The 26597-nt window shown below is 33.8% G+C and overlaps 1 protein-coding gene across 1 annotated transcript in view; it reads right to left on the reverse strand.

The window, feature by feature from the left end:
• The window catches only part of ASCC3 (activating signal cointegrator 1 complex subunit 3), a 248206-nt gene that overhangs the window by 55659 nt on the left and 165950 nt on the right, over window positions 1–26597 (reverse strand). The window contains exons 21-30 of the mRNA XM_056487382.1: window positions 25531–25756; window positions 21713–21867; window positions 18010–18108; window positions 17376–17544; window positions 15257–15477; window positions 13787–13872; window positions 12237–12403; window positions 11953–12098; window positions 11724–11844; window positions 9578–9720 (exon numbers count right to left, since the gene is read on the reverse strand). Coding sequence (XP_056343357.1) covers window positions 9578–9720; window positions 11724–11844; window positions 11953–12098; window positions 12237–12403; window positions 13787–13872; window positions 15257–15477; window positions 17376–17544; window positions 18010–18108; window positions 21713–21867; window positions 25531–25756 — 1533 coding nt within the window. The remainder of the gene's footprint in view (window positions 1–9577; window positions 9721–11723; window positions 11845–11952; window positions 12099–12236; window positions 12404–13786; window positions 13873–15256; window positions 15478–17375; window positions 17545–18009; window positions 18109–21712; window positions 21868–25530; window positions 25757–26597) is intronic.

A 26597-nucleotide genomic window follows, 5' to 3' on the forward strand; every position in this document is an offset into this window, starting at 1 on the left:
AAATGCTGAAAATATCTTGACAGGTCTGGCAAATACTGTGCATTCTGTTCTGTGTTTGTTTAATGCAATCCCTAGTATCAAAGGAGTTAGAACTGGTATAAAAACATAGCAAATCCCTGCAACCAGTAACATAATAACAGTCATGAAAAATAAACTTGGCTCTCTCTAATGCCTTTGAACAGATAGAGTGTTTCTCAGTTTGATAATTTTGCAATTATTATTCATCAAGAAAGCTTCCTATTCACATGCTGAAATGCAAATTAATTTGAAATTTTTTTTTGAGTGCGAGTTTGTAATTTATAGATTCAAAATCTGTAGTGAACTCCAACATCTATTAAGTGTATTCATTTTAAACTTTCAGAAGTCCAGATAAAAAGCTACTTTTATTACTATTACTAATTCTTTCCAATCTGATGTCAATGACTCTTGGAATAATTTTCACTACTATGATTTTAACTACGTTTCTTGCCTATATTTTCAAGTCATAAATTTGATAATAGGCTTATTTATTTTTTTAGATGACCCCCGTGAAAAGTCTCTTAGTAATAACGAACAAAACAGTCTTGTTAAGTGATTCTACTCTTCAAAATTATTTTTATTGTTTTATTCCTAAGGTCACTTATTATTTTATGTGATTTTAATATAATTATAGCCAGGAACTTTAAAATTTATGCTCTTATTAGTGGTTTCCTGGTGCCACCAGCAGTGGCATGATGATATTGCATACTTAGGGGCAGAATCATTCATGGTCATGGGAGGTATAGCCAAGGTTAGGGAATAAAACAGTAGTGCAGAACAAATTAGTCAAGGTAACTGAATAATTTGGACATAGTGTTCAGGCTCAAATCAGACTGAGTTCTCCAAAGTACTGAGATATGATAGCTGCAGTACCACAGTGATATCTCCATTCCTACTTGGGACTCTGAGGTGTTTCACTTCTGATGCTCAAGATTGTAACCTCTCTAAATTTTTTCTGTGTTTTACAATTCTCAGACCTTAATGTGAATAAAATGATTCACATATCTAAACTCAAGTAACATGTTGTTACTATTATAAAAAATATCCATAAGAGGTACAAAAAATCCAGAGAATACAACCATATTGAGGATTTTAAAACAAACAAACAAACAAACAATATAGATTTTGTAAATCAATCAATTTTGTCAGGAAGAGTAAATTGCAAAGCATTTTAAAAGTCTATTTGTTGAAGTAATCTTGACTAATGGAACCACAACTGATGGCAGTAACAGAGAAACTGATTTAAAAAAAAAAAAAAGTTCAACTTTCGAGAGACCAATCAATTTCATCTGTCAATGGAAGCTCTTAAACTTTATTTACCCTCACAATGCAGTTGCCTGGAGGTTCCTGAGTTTCCTGTACTATAAGACACTGTAAGAGGTTTGTTGTTGTATAAACTGATCTAGCACATATAAAAGAAAAGGGTGCTTACAGAAGAAAAGAGCGAAGTGGTCCATAAAACACTGAAAAGAAAGGGAGCAGAAAGAAAAAAACCCAGTGAATTGAGAAGTGAAGAGGGGATAAGTCCATTTAGGAAAGGGAAGCAAAAAAAGTGGTAGATAAGTTGAAGAGAGTAAAGAGATGAATGAAAGGAGGATATGTTAAAGGATAAAGTTTATCTATCTAGATACAATCAGCAAACCTTTGATTTCTCTAGTCAACATGTAGACATGTGACTTCAGTGTAGACAACATGAATTATGACCCATCTTAAAGAGCTTTTCTTCTAAGACTAAAAAATATCTGGATAAAATGGGAACACATATATTGTCTTCTCTACAATTATGACCATCAACATAAAATACTAAAAATATAATTAAATCTATTAATGATTCTTTTACTACAGGTTTATTAATTGTTATTGGTACTGCACAGGCTCCTTATGCCTATGTACACACTTTGAGAAATAAAAATTATATGTATATATTTAACAGGAAATTAAGATGAAAAAAGTAGAAAACAAAATTGGTAAATATGTGAAAAACAAAAAAAAATGCATTTACATTTCAGTCAGCTTCTGCACTCAAGAACTGACAAAAGATACTGCGTTGCTGAATTAATTTTTCTTCTCCCCACCGAGAATCAGCACCTTCTGATAGTTATGTCTTTAATGTAAGGGAATGAGCCAATTCCAAAGACATTTATTTCATTATTCACAGCAAAAGAAAGAGATATTGGGAAAATAATGAATCGAAACCCCCTTTTCCTCTAGAACAGTACAGGGATCAAATTAGCTGATTGGGATTAGCCTAAAGTGATTAGACTGCTCCTTCAGCACATGAGGTTTTACACTGGGAGCTATTTCCAGCACACAACCTGAGCTAAACCTTTCTGCCATAGAGTTGCCAGCGCAAAACATCCTAAATTCACACTGCTGGGAATTTATTCAAAGATGTTCTTCTTGCTTTTACAATCAGTGGTGGTTATTTTTTTTCCCCTCTGACTCGTATTACAGCGGCAGCCTGTGGAGCTGTTAGTCATACCTGCAAAGCAGTGTAATTTACCACAGGAAAACTAAAGAACCCTTAGCAGGAGCACTGGCACATGTACTGCTATCCTGTCATTTTAGCAGCAGGGAATCCTAGTCATTTTTAGCTGACCCCTTACTTTCACATAAATCACTGTAATAAACATAACTGTTTTACCCATAGGCACAATCCAAGGCTTAAAATTCTCATGACAATTTATTTAAAAGTATAACTCCCTTATGTCAGTGTAGTGTAAGAATATTATAACTTTCTATTAAGAAATAATGGCACAATTAATAGGTTCATTAACCAGAAACAGACACAGCACTGTGACTATAAAACAAATCTAATATTTCTGAATTGTTATGACTCAATTACTATTTATCTTTCTGAAAACAACTGCAATGTAGGTTTACTCACAGAAGGATAAATCAAATATATCTTACCTTAAGAACAGAAAAAAATTATATTAAAATAATATAAGGAAATACACATTGTACCAGCATTAAAAAGCCCTGTACAACACCAATTCTGGGATCTTAATGCCAGGAAGGTATTTTTCCCTGGACTCATAGACAAGCAGGATCAGGCCCATGCAGAAAGGTTTTGCTGTCTGTCAAATTCTTTTTTTTTTTTTTTTTTTTTTTTAATGAGCAAAGAAAAATATCTCCTGAAAAGCAATTTGGGAACCTGGTAGCATTGCAAAATATTTATTCTAAAAAATATACTTTATTTCTACATTTTCTATCGTAATTTCTAAACAAGCCAGATTTTTCTCAATCAAGTCATTTTCTTTGTTCCTGCACATATGTAAACTGTTGAACCATTTACTTTAAGCTAATAGAACTTTTTTTTTTATATTTTAAATTTATTATACTTAAAAAGCTTTTGTAGAAAGATAGGATTCCATTTAAGCAGATACATTACCCTGTGCCTGAAATACATTCCAGTCAGAGTATAATTCAGCAAGTTGATGACAATGCTGGCTCCAAAAGAAAGGAGGAGACCAGATTGGACAAGAATGAGCTAACAGATTGTGCAGCCCAATTCTGTCCCTTTGAGTGTGATATATTGTTTCAAGATGCTAAAACCCCATACTTTCTCAAAGCATATCTGTTGTGCTGGTTTTCCCATTTTCACAGAATCCTCATTATTAGTACTCTCTACTCTTTTCAAAGCACGTCAGACTCAGACCATATGCCACTGAATAATGCTTATCAATTGTCTAAAATGCCCAATAGAAGAAAGGTCTGCCAAACAAAAGAATCGTGAAAGTTATGAAGTCTTTTACAAAAATAATTACATATTTCACATCTGCTACAGATGTTAAGTGAAATAAAAACATCTCCTTGTTATAACTAAACGTTAATTTTTATGGCACACTTTTGTGTCATAAAACCAACATCTTGTAGAAGGAAGTTGAACTTCTATAATGACTGAAACACTTAGAAATCATTCTCGGGTACCCTCCTGATCTTTAAAGGCAGAAAAAAAAATCATCTTACAAAATTATTTTTGATGAAGAGTTGGCTTATACTTCAGAATTATCCCACACAGAACAAGCTGCCTAAAACAACTCAAATAAGATTATTCAAGGAACATTTTCAAATCTGCTTTAAGCAGTTGAGATATATTTATTAAATCATATTTAATAATACATAATAATACATTAAAGCATAATAATATAATAAAACATTTAACACTAAAAGACAAATTTAAATGACAGAAATATGCCTGTTCATGACACAGACCAGATTCTTCTATTCCTGTTTTATAGTACAACATTACCTCAAAACATTAACATGGAGATAATAGATTGTTTGATTTAAAGGTTAGAAAAGAAAAAGCCATCTTTTGTTTTTCCAAGAATTCTTAGGATTTTTATTGGGTTTGGGTATTTTCTTTGTTTGTTTTTATTAACAATGCAAACCAATTATTGGTAAAATTTAATTCCCTTTCATGCATATGGCTATTTGTATTTCCACACAGTGTACAAACACATATGTACTAATCCATAATTAGTGCACACATGTTTATACAATCACATGTCTAAAATGGCAAAAATCAGGATGGGTCTGATTCATTCTTTTGGAGTCAATGAGTGTCCTTCATTCAAGGGCTCTTGAATTCTGTGGAAACAAACTATTGCCTGATATGGATGCTATTGAGTGTTACTGCAGGTATGTTTGTGCTAAAGGACACTAGTTATTTCTAGATGTTTCATAAAGAGCAGTCTTAACAAGATGCAGATGGCCAAATGATGCACACAGCAGAATGTAAAAAAAACATTGTGGATAAAGTTAAAACTATGTACACTGGTACATTTCTTCCCCCTCCTTGCACTGTAAATATAAAAAAAAAACAAAACAAAAAAACAAATCCAAGTATCTGGACAGGGAATAAATTTTTAAAGAAACCCCACCAAACAAATAAAAAAACACCCTGCTTGTCTGCTGGTGAGAACTGCATTCTAACTTCAAACAATAAACCATAAATACTACTTTTGTACTTTTGTTTTAGGTTAAAAACAAAAAGCTGTAAAAACATTAGAGAAAAATAAATAAACTGAAAACTTGATTCTAATAAATTATGTTGTAAAAAGATTGCAACATTTTCTGCCACCACAGATGTAGATGCAATTTCTGACAGAGGACTTGCTCCTCTTCAGTCAGCTTGTAATGTACAACAGTATAACTGATCTTACCCAAGCTGACCATCACAAACTGGTGACACTGTCTGTTTCCAAAACGATAATCTGAGTTATTGTCCCTTTTAACAAGATAAGTAATGGGTCACAAGCTTCAACATGACAGTCCTGGCTGACAAGTCCAAATTAGAATTTTAGCTAGGAAGTGCATATTTAAAAATAATGATTATGCAGGGTAAGCATAACATTTTCTTTTTCCATGGGCATGTTGGCATCCTCTATTTATAGATGCAGTCTCCTCTTTGAGATGCACTGCCCATTCACATTTCTGTCATGATGCACCTGTGCCTCAAAAGCATAACCAGGACAATCTTTACAAAGTGAAGTCTACTGTAGAGTTCTTGGTATTACTGCAGATGGGAAGGAAAACAGATTCTGCTACTGCTTCTTCACTCTGTTGAAAAATAAACTCAGTCTTGGGGCATACTGTAAGAGAGATAAATTTTGGAATGTGTATGGACAATGCAACTTACAGAAAAATTAAAAAAACATCTCTAAGGCTCTAAAGGGAACTATTCTTTTTTCCTAGAAACTGCCCACTCATACTCTGGGAGAATTGTAGCAGTGTTGCTTAAATCCAGAAGAACGTCTGCATGTGAAGTTCAAAAATGTAGGGGTGAGCTTTAAAGCATCAGCTACAAATCCTGGCAAGTAGGGTACTTCAAACATTGTTGGAGGCTTCCTTGGTGAGACTAAAGTATATGTAATACATGAGGTCTTTGAGTGGCCATTTCTTCACAAAAAGCATGCACATAGCCTGAAACTTAGTTGGATAGAATCTATGAAAGAAATTTAACCATTGTAGTGCAGCAAGAGGTCCAGCAGAGCTGCAAAACTGAGCAGTAGTAGAATCAGCAATTTTCATGGAGTACAGGCCAGTTTTATGAAGATTGACTGCTTCCCAACTTTCTGAATACCTTTCAACTTTCTGAATAATATAACGTGTATGAACCAAAATTCAAGGAAAATGTCCAGGAAGAACCATTCCCAAAACCTAATGGAACTGCCTATAACATGTATTTTTCAGTAGATGTATAACAAAATTCCTTCTCAACTATAATTCAGTTGCACCTATTAGATAATGACTCCTTTGAGGGAAAGAACATCTTGTATGATTCCTCCATGATCCATGAATGCTGTTATCTACTTTGGTGGCAACGGCTGAAGGGTTCTTTCTATATGTCACTTATACATACAAATATGTATTCCATAAGGTTCATGCAAGTTAATGTCATTTGAAATATAACAGATTGATACATTGCCTGAATTTGATATTTGGAGCTGGGTGGCAAAAATGTAAGTGGATTTGCCTGTTATCTCAGAGTACTATGAAAAGCAGCCTGGAAGCTTTTGAACAGAATTATTCATCACAAGCTTCAAACAAGATCCTGGTTTATCACCACAGGCAGAATCTCTACAGAGAAGATGAGGGAAGCTAAGATGATGGCATAGTTGATAAAAAGAGATCTAGTATTAGTAACAACACATTAAAAAAGATTCAGTACTGGTCTCTTCTGTATTCCAGTCTCCCCCCTACAAGGCCTGAATCTCTCTGATACCATCACAAAGAGGAACAAAGAAAAACCACTTTTAATGGCAGCAAGAATCTGTCTCTACCTCTACATCAGTCCTTTAGAAGCTATTACAGATGACATTGTTCTAGAACATTTCAAGAAGTCTTAAGAACTCTACTGGGAAGCTAACATAAGAACTTTTAGCCATCATGTAGCAAACTCAACTACACCATTAAACAAAACTTACTAATGAGTTCTCAAAGGAATCTTATGTCAGCCAAAATGAATATTATACAAATAAAGCTGACTGAAGAAAAATGCCATGGTCTACTGTACAGCTTGCTAACTTTATATATACCCATGAAAAAACTCCTAGATCTCAAAATACTTCACAATTAAGAATTACAACTCTTTTGAAAATAAAGTAATTTGTCTCTAAGTTCCCCTAAAGAAATAGTGGTTAGTGGAAAAAAAACAACAAACCAACAAACCAACAAAAAACTGTCAGGAAAAAAAAAGTTGTTTAAAAGGCAACAAAAATTTGATTTTTATAACTGGTCCATTTTAAGCCCATATGGAATTTTGGACAAGGGCTTAAGACATGGAATATCTACTATAAAGTATTTTCTAGCTCTACTTTTCAAACTTAAAAATTTTATAGCAATCTGGAGAGAATTTTGTCTATTTCACATATAAGCCTGACTTTAATATTACTTGAATTTTTTTTTATAATTAACCCCCCTAAATTAATATGAGGTCTTTTTTAAATTATTTATTTCTATTTTTATTAAATAATTAGGCAGGATGTACACTATGTATGTAGCACTGCTAGAGCTTTGTCCTTTGCTTCAATGTCAAATGAAACTCAGGCTAATCATGCTCATTTAAAACACAAAACTACAAACTACTCCCATAATTGCCCAAAGAAATATCCACTTGAAATTGTGGGTACTTCAAACAGAATTGTGTTCTGCATAATAGTGGTAAGATATAACAACTTAGAACTTAATCCTTAGTCTTTTACATTTACGTAATCAGAACTGAGTAACTTGGTAGGTATCTCATGCTCCAAACATTCAGCTTATTAATTCAAATACAAATCATATGCAAATGCTATTAAACTAATAAATGCAAAGTCTGCTTGTCCTTGTTGGCTCCTATTTCAAAACCTTCAGAGGCTTATTCTGGAACATGAAATTGAAAGACTCCTAATAGAAAACCCTTTTCCAGCAAGTGAAGAAGCTTCAGTTACAGATCTTTTCAGAACAGCAGTGGCTCCCAGGACATGGGGACACTGTTCATATTAATGCAAGTCATTTAGGGCAAGCTGCCCAGTGCATACTCTAATTGTAGGTGAGATTACTACAGTAAACCAGCACAAGGTACTAGAGTACTCTACTAAGTAATAATAAATTGGATATGGAATGTTTCTATTAGTTCAAGAAAACATTAAATAAGAGGTTGTACAGCTAGAAGAGCACCATCAAGTTGAGATATGCTTTAGTATTACTGGTTTATCAGCCAAGACAGCCATTTTCTATTTTAAAATCCATCCAAAACAGGAAGGATAACGATCTTTTGCTTTATCTCTGAAAAATCCCATTTTATTTTTTGGCAAAGAGCAAACAAACACGAACAATATGATTTAGAAACCTATGCTTTTTGGTATATAATATTTATAATTGTATAACCATTTCAAAAACTGTTGATAGATAAATATTCATACTGTAATCAACTTGGATTTAATATTAAATTTATTTAATAAATAAATAAAATATTTAAGAAATTGAATATTTATTATTCCTGCATTTTGCTGTGTTTTGGCCCTAAATCATCACAAAAATTCCAAGTAGAAGATTTTCAATTATTAGAAAAAGCTAGTCTCCAAAATCTTGAAAATCTGAATATCAACCAAAAAACCTGTTTTGCAGCAATGATATACTATAATCAGGACCATTAGTGCAGAGTGAAATAAATAATACTGCATTCAGAGCAGGTGCTAAACTGAGTGAATTAAATATAATCTGGTATACAGTTTGAAGAATGCAGATAAAAGAGAATATTGAATAATTGTTTATTATTTAGCCATCATTCATGTTTTGCAATAAATAAAAGAAGACTAAAAAATAAGAATAAAAAGTAATTAAAGATTATATTGCTTGAAGAAGAACAAAAACCAAGCCTTTCTGCTAGCATTGTTTAACATCTAAGTGTTTGACTTTGTAATCTTTATATATTGAAAACAAAGATATTGGCAGAAGCTTTATTTTTTATATCATTGATTTATTTCATTGATATGAAAGACTGAACCATTACTAAAGGATTGGTTCTGCAGTATGCCTATCAATCTAGGAATATAGATGCATGCATGTATATACATAGGTACATATATTCCACAGATATATATGCATATACATACACATAATGCATCTTATGAGAAAGATGATTTTTCTCTTAAAACACTGAAAGAGATTTGGTTTAGATTTCAGCTCAACATCTATATGTCACAGATGTCCAGCTGTTAACTTTAGAGAGCACTAGCCCTCTTTCTTTTAGTCTTTGTCTTATCTTGGTATCAAAGACTTGCACCATGTGATATATGTTGTCTGGGACCATGGAAGTAGCATTAATAAGATATGCAGGAAAAAACAAAGATAAAAGAGTTTGTGTTCTGAAGTTCAGCTCTTGCACAGACGCTTCTATAGCCTTAATGCTGTCACTACTTTTAATACATAGGGAAATTTAGCATATGCATAACTCTTTCAAGATCTACCCTCAAACAACTTGTTACAGATGATATTTTTTTTTTTTTTTTAAAAACATCAATAAGATAGAAGCAAAGCATAAATGAGGCAGGTAAAATGATTCTACCTCTCTTTCATCCATCTTCAGCCATTGTTTGGGATCATCCTCTGTGGCCAGGAAAGCTATGAGATCTAAGGCAGTAAGCCTTGTCTGTCGCCTCGATGACACAAAAATAAGAACAGGCTTGGCTGGAGAATGACTCCGAATCGCTGTTGAGCAAAACAGAATTTGAGAATTAGGCCCTTTAATGACAAAAATGAGAGTTTCTCTTTGCAATCCCATGACAGCTGACAGACCTCCCTGCAGGTGACATTGAGGTATGTCTACTGAGCCTCTATTCTGCTGGATGGATACAACTGAGGTGAGAATACACCACCTCTGAACCAAAGGCTGTAAATCTACACTTAGCTGAGTCTCAATTTCCCTTCAGCTACTTCACTGAACGCTGTCAGCTAATTAAGAGAACCAGTTATGGGAAAAAACCAACCACCACAAAACCTAGACAAACTTTCTAGAATTCAAGCTGGTGAATTTCTCTATCTCAGCCGACTAAGTATGTTAATGTTTTTTCTACTGTTGGATTATGTTGTCTCAGACTCAGTGCCATGAAGTTCTAAAATTTGCTTTCTGCCTAACCCTGAGCTCAAACTGCATAAACTCAAGTCAGACTACAGAGGATCACTTCAATATACCAATTTCTGAAAATGTAAAAAAAGGAGAAAGTGACTTTTCAACAGATGCTGTGAAAGTGGGCAATACAGTACAAGAGAATTTTGTTTCTGTGCCAGCTAACTAGCCTGATATATTTAAACGAATTATGATAGATTTAAATCAATTAGGTTTTGGGACTTTTTAAAATAGCCTTTTCTTGCTCAGCCCATCTTTGGAAAGTTTCAGTTTGCAGTGAAATTTTTATGGTTTCAGGAATAAGTATTGCCATGAAAATGCTAAAATAACCTTGACTGTATCACGTCAAACAAGTTGGGAACAGCATGCAATAAATCATATTTATACATATTTCTAACATCAACAAGCACTAGAAGTATAAACAGGTGTACCTAGAATTTCAAAAACTCTCTCTAAACCACTTATACATCCATTTGTGTGTTTTGTCATGTAATTCTCATTCAAGCAATTAAATTTATGTATTTTTAATCTCTGAAAACTATTTCATACTGCCCACCAGGACATATTATTCCACAGTTCATGAATACTACCCAGCATGTGCTCCTGCAAACACACACACGATGCACTTGTGAAATTATTGAAATAGGAAAATTCATGTGCATTTATACCTTACAACTATATATGCCAATATATCTATATATTTTAAAAGCCAACCATCTAATGGATTTTTGTTGCTTCAGGAACAGGTGTGGCAGAACAGCCCAAGACAGATTTATTGTTCATTAGTGTTTTTGTACAATGCTCTTGTGGAGGTGTAAATAATCCGAGCTGTCAAGATTGGTCTCTAGTCCACAATCAATACTTTGCTTCTGTCATAAGGCTAATTAAAGCAGCTAAAAAGTCCCCTCACAAATGTCACCTTACAATCAACAGCAGTTCACACCACAAAATTTATTTTGGAGGTTATTTTTAATTGATATAATAAATATTCCTTATGTAACCAAAGCAAAACATGTTCAAATAAAATACAAGAGAGCTTTTCTTAAATCTATACTGCTTGCCAGCTTGGTTAAGAATAAAAAATTGGAAACAGAAGCATATCTGGATGCACTACAAATTTTGAATTTTATGGTTATTGCTTTGAAACTAGAATTATAGGAGGTTAGCCTGACTTGCAACTTCTGTTCACAATTTTTTTAATGCTTACATGCAGTGGACCATATGAAAATACCTCAGCATATTAATAATATGAATGGTTTTATTGCTTTCTAAATTTCAAATATTTTTACACAAATATTTCTCTCTGGTGTCAAACACTAAGAGAAAACACATTTTATTTCCCCTTCACTAACACTAATTTTATTCTTCTGTTCTAAATACATTACATTCCTCTGTTACATGTTGCATTTGCAGCACACTTTATGTTTCAGACAAATAGCTTTGGGCCATTAGCAGAGCAGATTCTCCCAATACATGCCAAGAGTACATACAGTAACACATGCTGCAAATGTGCTGCAAATGAACAGTGCAAAGTCTCTTTTTCCTTTAGAGTAAGAAGTTAAAGGTCTAGGAGCTTGCTGCTTACCCTGAAAAGCAGGTTTGTTCATGCTGGCCATGCGAGGACAGTAGTGCTGGCCAGGGAAGCCCTGGATGTGCACCTCCAGAGGAACCGGGCGCACGGATGGTCGGAAGTTGAACAGACCCATCTACAAGAGAACATTTTCTTCAAGTTTAGCCTTGAATTATCTTACCAACTGCTATTTTTCTTTTCTGTGTGACAAATACATATCCATTTTCTAAAACTTTTTTCATACCTGGTTAATGTTTAGCCAGTCAGCAAGGTCTCTGGCGTTTGCTAAAGCAGTGGATAAACCAACTACTCTTACTGGCTTCTCAGTGTGAGACGAGATAAAGTTCGTTCGAGACACGATGACTTCCAAAACTGGGCCTCTCTCATCCCCTAGTGAATGAAAGGTCAATGGAAAAACAGAGAAAAAGGAAAGGTTCAGATGTCAAAAAGTATATTCTCATCATAAGTAACAGCATACTTCTTCAAATGAAGCAATGATTCTGATCAAAAGCAGTGAAACATGCTCACCTAGAAGATGGATCTCATCTATGATGAGAATGGCAACTTTCTGAACATAGCTTCTGTTCTGCCAGCTTCTGCTGACACCATCCCACTTCTCTGGGGTAGTAACAATCAGGTCAGCCTGGGCAATAGCTCTCATATCAGGAGTCACATCTCCTGTCAATTCTACAACCCTGTAATCAAGAAGGACAGTGGCTTGGCTTTACAAAGCTTTAAAACATTTTAATGTTAAAATATTTACTCCTTAAATTCCTAAAAGAAGAAATCAGCAAAATAATTCTGCTTCTTGACAAATCTATTTAACTGGATTTTCAAAATTGCTTTAAGTAAACAAACCTGTCTCTCTGTTTTCCTAGTAAATATCATACCAATACCAAATACCATTCCTTAGCAAAACCATATAAAAAGAAGAGGATGAGTCCAAACCAACAGTTAGTTTTTCAAAATGAAGATAACATAATACTGGTATGATGTAATGTGAATCTTAACATCCTGTCACAGACAGGATGAAAGCTTTCATGGAAGCTACCAAGTTGCTGCCTGCTGCTCTGCATAGATCTCTGGTTTGAATAATGGGGCTAAACTGCTGTGTGTATTGCATTTCTCAGTGAAGGTCCATTAAGACTGGTGCAGAGATTAGCCCGAGATTACTTTTTGAAGAAGATTAGCAATTTTTTTCCAATTGTTTACAGCATTTGCAGTAACTCATCATTTTAGATGGATCCATTATGATGGGTTTTAGACTTTTCAATGACACACTCTAAATCCAGCCGAACATCAAACAAAAATTCCTCAAAGAAATGTGCATATTCTGTTCAATATTTTAGTCAAAAATAATTGTAAATTTAAAAAAAAAATAAAAATATTACCATAAAATATTTTATCTCATTGCTGTAATAACAACAGCAATATTATTGGCAATTTCATGTACACAGAACAGCATCTCTTTCTCTTGTGGTGTGCTTTGAGCTTAAGTTAGGAAAAAGGCTATATTTAGAGAAGGTGAAGGCCCTAAATAATGCATCCTTTGCATAAAAATTTTTATTCAGTATACTATAATTTTGGAAAGCATCAACATGACTAATATATGTTATAGATCATAAAGTAATGGCTGAACTCCAACACCTGAGAAGGTCAGCAGGAAACTAATGATACCAAAGAATAAAATTATATTAATTTATATAAGAAGGACATAGTGCAACTATTATACAGTCCATGCAAGTCCTGTATGCTCCTTACAGCTGAGGTTTCTAATGAGAGCTTATTTTGACTTACATTTTCAATTTCCAAGGATATGGAGGAGTGAAATCTGAGCTCCGTATTTTTTATATTGGCAAGCAAAGAGAAGGAAAATAGCTGGGTATCAAAGTGTATCCCTTTCTTAGTTTTGATCTATCAGTGACTATTGCTAGAACTTTTCAAGTACTAGAAATCTGAAGGACAGTATAAAACCAAAACCCTTTTTGAAATACTCATGAGTATTTTGAGATTTTATTCATACTTGATGAGCTGTTCTTTTGCTTCTCATTTCTCTGACTAGATAAGGAGAAACATACTTTTTACCAAGCTTTTCTTCAATCCTAACTTTCCAGTCCTCAATCCTCTCACGGACAAGTGCTTTTAAGGGTGCAATATACACTGCCTGCAAAAAAAAAAAGGCACAAAACCAGAAGTTAAACAAGCACCTTTGATAAAGTGTACCTACAAAACATGGTGTTTGTGAGATTTGACATAGTCATAATCTATAAAATAAATAAGGTCTGAGTTCCTGAAATGACCTACAACAAGATTATATTTAAAACAAACATAATGCCTGAAAATATTGGGGTTTTTTCCCTGAGCAATTAATAAGCAAATAAACTCAGACAAGGAATAATTTATTGAAATTGAAATACTTATCACATCATTTAAAACCAAAACCCACTTATGTAAATAATGGGGTTTTTTTGCCATGACTATAAAATCTGCACGTTACCAATCTGGAACAGAAATAATCCAAATTTCTAACAAGCACTATCTTACCCAATTTCCTGTTATATCATTAAATTATTAAAACATTACCAATTAAATAAAAAGCTGATTATCTTAAGCAAAATGTCACAATATTTTTCTCAAAGAAGCCTGCAGTGCAGAGAGGAATATGCTCACATGTACAAAACATATTTACTCATAGATTTATGGTTAAAAATTCTGAAGCTCTGGAACATAAGGAAACTGCTACATGAAGAGTTCACATACATTATTTGAAATATATAGCCAGGCTTCCAGCTTTATTAAACCCTAATATATATATATTCCTTTGAGAACTCGCTATTTTTATGTCTCACAGATAAGTTGGAAGTGTATGAGTGACTTGTTTACTTCACTTGGACTAACAAATTACAAGAATATATTTAAATTCAAAAATTATTAAGGAATTTATGTACACAATTTCTGTTAATAGAATGGTTATACTTTTTAAAAATCTCCCAGTCAGATACAAAGATCTTCTTGAAAGACTCTAAACCTATAATGTAGTTAACTAAGACAACATGGCTAAGTCAAGAAGCAGATATATATCCACCTTGAAAACAAAACTCCAAAAGGTGAGTTGTTCAGCTTTTAGGCAATTTAAAACACAGGGGGGAGCTGGAACAGAAAACTAGCTTGTAGTAATTAACTGCAACTTATTTGTTTAAATAGTAGAGAGACTGGGCAAGTTGTATTCACATGGAAGGGATCTAATAGCTATAAAAGAGTTCCACTACTAGTAAAAGGAGATTAAAGCAGGAAATGCTGTTAAGTAAGGAAGAAAAGGAAATCCAGCATGCCTGCATGTCATTTCTGTAGATTTAACTCTAGCTGTCAACTGATGAAATAAATAGTTGAAAACAAAGCATAATGTACATTACGCACTATCATTTTGTATCCACATACACATAAAATGGAAAAAGTAAAATTCAGTTCCCCATAGTCCTCTTCTAGATGTTTTTATTACTGAAAAAATACTCATAACAAAATTATTCTAGTAAACCTATTTTACAAACCTTTGATGTGGGATACTTGTTAAAAACTCTGAAGATGGCTAATTCAGCTGCAACCGTTTTTCCAGAACCTGTAGGAGCTCCAAGAAGAACATTGCAGTCTGTGTGATAAAGGGTATGGAATATCTGTGTCTGAATAGGGTTGAAGTGTGTGAATTTGTACAGAACTTCATATTCAGGATGTCCCAAGGCTGTGATAGGCAAAGGCTGAAGATCCAGAAGCTCTAAAACCACAAAATAATCGTAAGTGCATGACAAGAGATGCCATGACATGACATAGCTTGTTATGAAGATAAATATATTAACCAGTAATTCAGTGGAAAACAATTTACGCTGAAAAATGTTTTACTTAGTATCTTATAAGACAGAGAGTACACATTTGTGTAATTGTTCACTTTGAAGAAAAAAAATGAAGTTGTTTTTATAGGTCTGAAATATTTCTGCAAGTAATTTTTAAAGTACTCTCATAGCTGTGAACCAGCTATTTGCATATATTAACCATTTTCTTATACCTGTTTTCTTTTTACACACTCTTAGTAAGTTCTAAATTCACTGTATTAGATCATATTTATGTCCAGTTTCTTATGCTAACAGAATGTGGAGCATTTCAAGTTCAAGGGAAAAAAAATCTATTTAAGAAGGAAGGATTCTTTAGGGTTTCCAAGAAGATGGAGTAATACAAATCAGATGAGTACAGCTAAATTTTGCATCTTCTTCTTTAAATGTATAATTAAAGACATAATCATAATAAATAAACAAACATCTTTCCAATATATGATTCTCAATATATCTTGAGGGCATCTGCTATCCAAAGAATTAGAGATTGTGGAATTTGGAAAATGATATATATAACCAGATTGGATTTGGAATCCTACCAAATTAAGGAGACTGCAGTGATTCTGCTATGCAGATGCTTGCTTTGAAGTTTGGATTTGGTTTTTTTTTTTTGTGGCTGGAGGTCTCCTTGTCTTTTCAGGGTGCTTCACATTAAGGTATGATATGGGAGTCATAAAATCTACTGAGGCAATGATGCCTAATATCCTTCACATGCTTTTCACTGATACCTTATGGCTGTTATATCACTCCCACTGAAGCAGTGATTTCTTGGGCTCTGTTGAGGAGAAAGAGGATTTTTTTTGCCTAGCAGAGCCTCTACGTACTTCATTGTTGAGTGGGAACCAGATGGGAATTGAAATCAATTACCATAAATCCTGGAGTCTCCATAACTGGTGATGTGTAAATATCTTTCTGTTTCTTCTGAATAGTAGTCAGTGATCAGTCAATTAGATAAAAAGGTTACACATGCTTTTCCAGACAGCCTAGGTACAGTACAACAATAGCTAAACACTTCACAAACACATGTGAATTTATTCATGCCAAAGGACAACACCGTATGAGAACTGTGCATTTCTGAAGGCACTCAGCAGACTGCTAGATGAGCCAAATGTAATTAAAGAGGAAAGGTTTTACAGTGACATCAGGCCCAATGAATGTATAAAGCAATTTATGCATCCAGAAAAAAAGAAACAAAACACAAACATATGCTTCTGTGCCAAGTGTTAAAAAAGGAGGGGGAGGGGAAGGCCACAACTTGATGAGATGAACTGTGATGTTCAGTGCTGTAACAGTACTTGCAATGATAAACTTATCTGAGCAAAAATAGTAAAATGTTTCATATTTTCAAAATTTTAGCATTGTTTGTTCTTTGCTGAATGCCATTTATTGGACAGTCTAAGATTATTTTTAGCCAGTCCAGAAGAAAGGTAATCTTGCAGCATTAAGCTAAGATATACCATAACACAGAGATTTGCTTCGTTTTATATGAGAGGTTCAGTTTTCTTATGATTTAGAGAGAATCTGGAGTAAATAAAAGGATGGTGTTATACTGAGACTAAACCAAAATTCCTGCATTTGTTCAGGAATTGAAAATCTTAGAAAGATGGAGAAGAAATATCATGAAGCGAAATTCCATAAATTTTTCTTCAGTGAAGCAGTAGTAATAGTTTTATTGCACCATCACAAAAAAAAAAAAAAAAAAAAAAAAAAGAAAAAAAAGAAAAAAAAAAATACAACCCAAGATGAGCAACATTAATTAAAGTAAAATGATCAAATTTGAAGTTACCTGTGTGGGGTGGATGTCTCTCTGGAAGAATCAAATGTTGAAAATTTATGATACACACAGCCTCTGCTCCTAACCATCTATCAGACACAGCTCGAATATAATATTGAGAAGGAAGAGGTTCAAAAATTGGGATTGTGAACACCAGCAGCTGAGGTTCTTTAGTAATGACCTAAAGCAAATATGTAGAGAATAATTATTGCACAGAAAAAACAGTAACTTGAAAAAGCATAGTTTGCCTCACTTCCAAAAGCATTGCTAACACAAAACAATAAAGTATGTGTGCAAATGTTTGCATCTTTATAAAATATTTTACTGCCTGGAATGAATTTTTTTCTGTCTTCAACGGATAAAAACAAGGCTGGCTCTTCATCTTGTTCTTTAACAAATGAAACCATTGCAGTCTTTCTACATCACCTGAATATAACTATTCCAGCAAAGGAGGAAGAGAAGAAAGGACATTTGAGCATAAAAAACATTGTTGTGGAAGTCCAAGCTGATCAAGTACATCTGAATTTGAAAGCTGTACTGCTGATTTGAAAATTTGCTTAGGTCAAAACACTGTTTGACCTGACAAATCCTCATCTCACTAACTTTGTTTTTGTCTTGCTATGAGATTCTGAACAAAGTTCATTACCTGTTTCTTTTGAATGATGAAGTACTCAGAATGATAAATGTGATCATTAGTAGGGTCTTCTACCCAAATCCACCAGGGCTCTCCAACACTGCCATGTACCTTTTGTGAGTAGAAAAGATAGCTTTGCTTTAGTTCTAACAAGATTCTCTGGGTTTGCTAGAAATAGAGGATGCATTTCTGAATGACATAGGCTCATAAAAGAATACAGAAGTACAGAAATCAGAGGTAATAAAAAAATAACATTTTTAAGCAGATCAGTCTGCCTAAAGATTATGCTTCAATAAGGGTTTGCTTAAGGTACATATAATAAAATTGGATATGATACAAATGCAACTGAAGGTAGTGCCTCAGCTGTTTAAAAATTTACTTAACCCCAAGGGTTCCCTCTAGGCTCCTAGGAAAGAACACATTCCCTTTATTCCTCCCTGTGCTTTTGCCTTTGGGTTCTGTACAGAAGATTGTTATTTGCAACTGTCTGCTCATTTTTCAGTCAAAAACATTCTCTCAGGAAAAAACTGAACACTGAATGGTGACATTCCTCTCTCTCATGCCCCCTTCTCTAGAAAGATACAGAAAGTGATTCAGAAGGTTGCAGATGTAGCCATTGTTACAGGTGAAGTGAGAACACAAATAGAGCCATCACGTGATGATTTCCTTGCCATCTGGCAACGTGTCTTTTTAAACCCAGATTTTTGTTTGCTTTGTTGTGTACCTTACTTTGCAATGCCAGCAATACCAGAAATCATAGCTAGGTAGGATGCTAAATTAAGATTTTTTGTTTCTTTGTCAGAATAAATAACCTTTGCCAATGTACAAGCATTTTACTTAAATATCTTGGAAAATAATAAAAATGCATACTAAAGGAGTATGGAAGCCATACTATTAAATGAATGCAGATTTCTGGTGTTTCTGGTGAGGACTTTGATAAGCTGCACAACCAGGAATGAAAAAAAAGTTGGAATTTTTCCTAAACTTAATAGAAAAAAAGACAAAGTGCATAGTTGCTTCTAATGGCAATTTTAATGCTCCAGGAATCTGGTATTGATTCACACAGCACACATCATTTTCAGCATAATTCGTTACTGTCTGCGTCAGAAAACAGTCTTTACTGGTTTGTGAAGACTAAATTATGCATAAAGAGTAAAACTAAGGTGCTTTTCCTTCTTTTTTACCACAGATGCACAACAGACAAATAGATGGACATTCATTCATTTTTATTCCATTTGAATTTCAGTAGCAGCTTCATTGGGGAACTGAAGCAGTGAAACTGAAAAAATACGCAGGTGACATTTTGCAAAGTGACAGTGAGACTTATTTCATCAGGGTTTAGAAGCATTTAAAAGAGATAAGAGAATTGAGGAAGACAATTAAGTTCAAAGCTCAGAAATTTTATTATTAACTATAATAGCAACCTAATTTTGGAAAGTACCATAAAAAACTGCATGGGATAAGTAGGACAATCTGGGAACAGGAAACATAAGATCTTCTCCAGTAATAATTCTCAAGAACTCTGAAAAGCTTCTAAGAACTGGCACATTATCTGTATTTTGGGCAACCATCACCCTAAAACGATATGTCTGATCTATGACTCAGCTAATTAATACTGCTTGCATTATTCTGCATTTCTGCTGGACTCCTCCTGGATGCATTAAGGCTTAATTGCTCTGTCTGGGTATGTTTACAGTCCTTTGCTTCTAACAATAGAATAAAAATCTGGGATTTGGCTCACATGTTTTTACTGAGCTTAAGGGCTCCCTGTACTGAAAACTAAAGACCAAGTTGATGTCATATCTCACTACCACAAAAACGTCTCTTCTTTCTCTTGTAATGTCAAGCACAAAGTTTGTGATGGGATCGTTATAGGATTAATTGTGCAGGTAAAGGAACAATCTTAAAACCATGAAATATTAGCCAAACAGGCTATTTCAGCTAAGCACGGTATTTAAACTTTTCATAACTGGTTTTATTTGATTACTGCAATTCTTTAGATGGAATTTTCTAGCAACTGACTTTTGTACCAATTACAGGTATACTGCTAAGCTTCTATAGCCATCTTCTGAGAAGCTTGTTAAAAAATTTTAATGATAGAGGAACACTTTCAGAGTGTCTATGCTTGAATTTAAGACAGTTATTCATTTTCAGAGACTATTAAAATTTAACAGCTTTAGTTATTTACTGTGATAGAAGCTTCATTTACTGAAGAAACAGGAAAATCAACACCATATTACAGAAATAAAAAAAAATAAAAGAAAAAAAACTTTTTCCAAGTTCTTATGATTGCCAATAAAAATTCACATAAAAACATCTTCATAAACTTAATTGATAAAACAATCATAATGCTTTCAAAGCAATCATCAGAAAAACTGTGTAAAGTGGTCATGGCAGAAAATAGCCTTGTGGCAAAATCTTGTTCTAAATTTAAAAGTTCAGAATCAAAACAAGAGTATAATTTTGTGTGAACCCCTTTTCAACCTACAGAGATATAAAAAAGGATAGAGAAATTACTTTGTATTAAGATAAAGTTTTATATGAAGAACACTGTTTTTTTTGTCTGTAGCAGATTAAAGTGGATAGAAGACTGAACAATAAATTTTTTTTTCGATCCTAAAAAGTAATGCTTTATTTTCCTTCTGAATTATTGCACATAAATAAAGCAAAAAAAATCATGTAGGAATTCATGTTAGGAATTCATTCAAATATTTCTTCAATAATTCCAGGTGGCAAGCAAAATCAAGCTTTCTATATTTTGATTGCTAATCTCCCATTTATAAAATAACTTGGTGAAACTTCCACAAGAAAATAAAACACCTTCCATCAGGGAAAATAAATCCTAAAGTAATTTAGTTATTTGTGGAATAAAACGCTCATTTAATTATGATTGAGGTAAAATTGTAATTGAAGAGTTCTTAAAATTAATTTTAAATAAAAGAACAAATATTTAATATCCACATTTCAAAATAATTTACCTTAAGCATAAATCTCATAAGTCTAAAAGAAGGAAATTATGTGTGCCTTTTTTTTCTGTATAAAGTTTCAGAAGTAACAGCAACAATACAATGCCCCCATGTGGACATTTATGTTTCATTTAGGTTTATCTTAAATGAATTTCTAATGAACAGATTTTGAATCAAAGGATGTGTGCATAGCTAAATGTGCAACTGGCACAACTCCTTTCATATAAATTTGCACTATAAAATACAGATGAACGTAATTCCAAACATATCTCATATCTTTTGTTCAGACAAGCCCCAGCAGAAAAAGGCACTGATATTGTGAATGTATATTTGTCAAGCCAGGAGGAACAAGAGAACCTGGCATACATGAACTGCATTTCAAAGCTTTTCTGTGTTTTACATTCATTCATAGTTCAGAGAGCCATTCATGTCTCTCTCTTGCTTCTCCTTTCTGGGCACATAACATTAGTCTGTGGGTGACTATTGTAAATATTCAGTATTAAGCATTTGCCTTAACATGCTATACACAGCCCAATCTTACAAGGATTAACAGAAATTAAAATGATCTTTGCCAGCTTTCTTCAACAGGAGTAATAAAGGTCATCCCATTCCTATTATCAAATTTGCCTTTTAGCTAATTTTTTTTTTTTTTTTTTTAATTCAAAAAGCTATGGACTCCCAGTGATCATCCCCTTTACTGAAGCTAAACCAATGCCTCTCCTCTTGCCTCCTCATCCCTACTTTTTTACCTGGTCATTCCAGGTGAAGTCGGGAGTGATGTTCAGCCGAACTCGGAGCACCGTGCGGGTGATTGGCTGGATGGTTGCTTCCATTATGATGGAGGGTATTTGATGGACACACTGTTTTACCTTTAACCCAATTTTCACATGATGCAGCATATGACCTGCCAAGAAAACATCAGGTGTAACGAATTTGCATTTCCAGGAAAAAGCATGCAATTCTGACTTTCAAATAGGCTTTTAGAGAGAAGTATTATTGCTTGCTTGTTTTGCTCCTGGGTACGTAAATGTCTGACTCTCTTGACCTGGCATGTCTGAATATTTTGTAATACTTAACTTGAATTAGCAATTTAGAGCCTTGGAAAATCAGTATTAACCCCCTTGTTGGTTATAACTAAGGGGTTAAAATAACTATTAAGAATTCACGCTGCAAACATTATGTCAAGCTAGTTCCCTCTCCTTCACTGACTTGTTGACCAGGCTCTTACCAAGCCATACAGTTCTTTTTCAGAGCACAAATACCAACATTTTATTTAATTCAAACTTCTACAATTTCTGTGTAGCAGAAATGCTTTTCATAAAACTGAACGAAGGTACTTAGTAGGTTAAAAATGCACATAAGTAAACATCTCACAGCAGCTCTGATCTGTCAGAATATACCAGTGTGTAACTGAGACAAAGGAAAAACTAAATGCTGTTTTTTTTTTTTTGTTTTCTATTGTAATCATGGTGACTAAACCAATAAAGGGATTTTATTTATTTAGAAAAATGTCCTACTTGTATTTTACAGCTCAAATCTCTCTTCTCTTGCTCTTCATTTTGAATATAAAGCAAAGTATGCAGCAGCAATTTATTTTTTTACTAACATTATTTCACCTTCTGGCTTATTTAGGAAAACGTGGCTTATTTACTACCTTTCCACTGAAATTGTTATTGTAATTACGTGGAGCATATTTTAGATTTTAATTGTGATGGTAACAAATACTCCCTGTTGAAATCTCCTTTACCAATTGCTGCTGATATTTTCTGGTATTATTATGTAATTCTGGGTGTAATTGCCCATTTAAAAAAACATTAATAAATTTTAAAAAGGAGAAGTCCTATTATTTGCATTATGTGCAAATGAAAAAGTGATATCTTTTCTTGCAATTACAAGACATTTATGAGAATAGCACCATGAAACCGTGATTTTTTTAAAATTGATACTGACTTTCCCTTTCCAGTTTTTCTTATTTTACAAATTGGCAGATTTGTCTCACACAGGTGTTTATACTCTGAAGTAATAAATGGTGACCTTGCTTGAGAATCAAACCCCTGACCAAAAGTTTTAATACATATTTAATCAGTTTAATATGCAGTCAGTAAAAGAATTGCACCTCTAACAAGTGGGTTATTAAAAACCAAAGCCCTTAGTTTGGTACACTGATGATATATGCAGCATTACAGCACACTTGCACAGTGACCAGCTTATGTAATGAGAGGTAAAACTTCAGAAATCATGTTAAATAAAGGCAGATGAGAAATATTCAAAGATATGAATCAAAAAACCTATGTAGGCAAGCATACTTTTTCATTGCAAAAATCACTTTCTTTATCACAATATGTGAGGTGAGTGTGTACAGGACAGCACTGAGGTTCTTTTACAATTAGGTAATAGGGGAAAATATGATAAATATGAAAAAATATGATAAAACTCTCTCCCCTAAGCCCCCTCTTTTTTTTTAGTAGTCATATTATGAGAAACCATCAATGGCATTTAAGAGATATTAAAACCTTCTGAACAAAGGCTAAGAAAATAGGCATGCCTGAAAAAACCATAAATCCTGATTATTCTAAAATGTTTTTCATCTGCATTCTGAAAACAAAGGGGCTGTTTATCTCAGCTAACAGTGATTTCCTGGCTTTCTGGAAACTCCATGGTTACATTGCAATAGCTCACAGACTGGTGTTGATCAATTCATGGTACCCTGGAATCCAGGATCTATGCACACAACATGCTCTACACACCCATCTGATGCTTTCATCTCCCCCTAAGACATGGGCTGAGTTAGCCAGCTAGCTCCTGTCTTTGCTATTCTATCTCCAAGGTCTCAATAACATTTAAAAAGCAAGAAACACTAAGACTGAAACTAGTCCTGTGGAGTAAGAAAACAAGGCAGTACCTGGAAGTTGTGCCTTTTCTCATTTCAAAATAGCTTAGAATTAAAAATAAAAATAAGGTGACTTCCTTCACATGCTTTAGAAAGAGAGGCCAGACAGGAGGAAATGTGCCAAGAAACTACTTCACAGAGATACACAGATCAACTTTCTTTGATATTTATAAGACTGAAGAACATGAAATATCATTATGTACAGTCAGCAGTGACCTATTTTCACAGCCAAATCCCATGTCTCATCTACATTCAAACTAAGTTAATATAAACCAAAACTAGACAAATTGCAGGTATATATAGATACATTTCCATCTTGTCAATACTGGTTCCAATATGTTGAAGGAAGCAAAACTGGTTTTGTATTTTTACACAAAATGTCCAGCTTTTAAAGTGAGGGTGTGGGGAGAAAAAACAAATAAAAAAAGCCAAACCAAAACAAAAACAAAAAAACCCCAAACTAAAAACAGCTCCACATAACCAACCACCACCAACAAAATAAAAAAAACCCACTAATACAATTAATGGAAAAGAACACGAAGCACTAAAAGACATCACAAATACACAGAAAATTAACAGATGTGAATTTAAAAATGCTATAGCACTTCTGAATAAAAAATGATAATGCAAGCACTTAAAATAAAATGCTATGCTTTTAATATATTTAGTATTACTATATTAAAAAGCAGTTATACTAAGCATCTAGAATTTTGTCATAGTCTTTTGGTTTAACTTATTAAATGAAAATATAGCCTCTAATTCTGCAAGCTTTAACATATTTAACTTTTTCCAGCCTAGATTAGGCACATTACAAAGTTTTCTAAGCTAGGAATATGTTCTCCTGCAAATGAAAGAAATATTAAGCTAGACGTGACAGCTTCTAAGCAGTGAGTATGAATGGTATTTTTATTCTAAAATTAGATTTTTCAAAAATGCCAGTTTGTTTATCAACAGGTTGGCAATAGCAGGTGCAATGAAGTCCAAATAAAAAAAATACACAAAGGAAAAAGAAATGTATTACGAGTGAATTTTTTTTTTTTTACTTCAACCAGCTGGTGGGCAGTTTATAAAGACTTACTAGAAACTGTCATTATGTCTATCAGTAGGCTTGTGGATTTTCTCATTATTGGACTGTCAAATCCTTTAAAAAATTCCATTAAGGTTTTGTTGCAGTGACACCAGTGACAATGAATTCTCTGTGTTCAATGAAAATTAATGCAGTCTTTCAGAAGAAGGCCATTTACAGATAGCATACCTGGATGTAATAATCTGGTTTTATTCTTTTTCACGTCAAGAGTTTAAAAAAAGGCCATACTGTGCCAACTGGCAAAAGTAAACATATGCCTTTTATAGTAGTGTGCTATGTAAGGTGAGGAGAAAGGGAAGCACACAGGTCAACATAAATATGTATATACACATATATATACATAAATACTTATCAATAGACATCTCCTTTCCATCTGTGCTGTGTGACTACCAGGACATGAGCTGGCCTTATCCTCAGAGCTGTGCAGACTGGAAAAAACCTTCTTTATTGGACAAACCATATCAATGTGTGGTATGTGGCTACATGGCTTCCAGACCAGAGTGGGAATATTGATGCGTGGCTCAGATCTAGTTCTTACTTGCGCATTGGTTTTTAACAGTTTAAGCAGAGCAGCCTGGCTGGTTTCTCACCTATCTCATCTTTTCTCATGTCCTTCATCTTGTCTATGGTGAGATTCTTCTCCTCCAGCTTGGAGAGGACGGATGGTGGCAGCGCTGAGAACTGCCTGAGGGGGCTGACCCAGCCCCACAGCCGCTTGTCAATGACTTTGCTGAGGTTCAGTAGCCGGTATGTCATGGCAGGCCAGCGCTTCCTCAGGGCAATCTCAAAAAGGGCTCGAACAATACGAGCTGCATTCTGGAAAGTGATCAGGAAAAAAAAAAGGAAGCAAAACTGTTGTAATTCTCTCAATATTCTTTGTAAAATGAAAAGGATCCCATAGACTCATCTTTGACAAACCATAACAATAGATTTTTCTTTTCAAACTGATTTCAAACATTTTTGAAAACTATTTTTTCCATCACTGTCTAGTGGCAGAACTACCTCATGGCCGCATTGTGAAATTATGAAAAGAAACATGTGCAACCAATTAAAATTGCAGTGTCAGGTCTGCCATAGAACTTTGATCACAGTTATACTAACATTATGGAGTTCTAAATTTATTGTGTATTAATCACTTCTGAAGCAAATTCACTTAATGTACCCCCCCATATAATAGACACCTGCAAATTCACTTTATTTGGAAATTCAAGTTTTGTTTTTTCCAGCTTATGCTTTTATAATAGCATCCAATTCACACTGAATTTCACAACATTTGCACAGAAGCCTAACAGTAGTGACTTTAAAAAAAAACATTTTACTATATTCTGAGAATAGTGCATAACCAAACTGTACAAATATGCTTTGGACTTGGAAAAATAATTATTAACATAAGTTTGAATGAGGTCAGCCTTATCCTGAAAAACTAAGTTATGATACTCCTTTCATAAACTTTCCAAGCTGTATTATGTATTATGAAGCTATGCTTTTTTTTTTTTTTTTTTTTCCCCTACCAATACTATGTCTGGATTAGGAATTATGTTCTTGATTCATTGAATAGAATATAATCATTCCCTACTGGCTCTGCTATGCCAACAGGAATAAAAAATAGAAAATTATTTGGTTGTGATAGGAAGCATATGTTACTAAAGAAGCACAT

Source organism: Oenanthe melanoleuca, chromosome 3 (genome assembly GCF_029582105.1).
Source record: "Oenanthe melanoleuca isolate GR-GAL-2019-014 chromosome 3, OMel1.0, whole genome shotgun sequence".
Lineage (NCBI taxonomy): Eukaryota > Metazoa > Chordata > Aves > Passeriformes > Muscicapidae > Oenanthe > Oenanthe melanoleuca.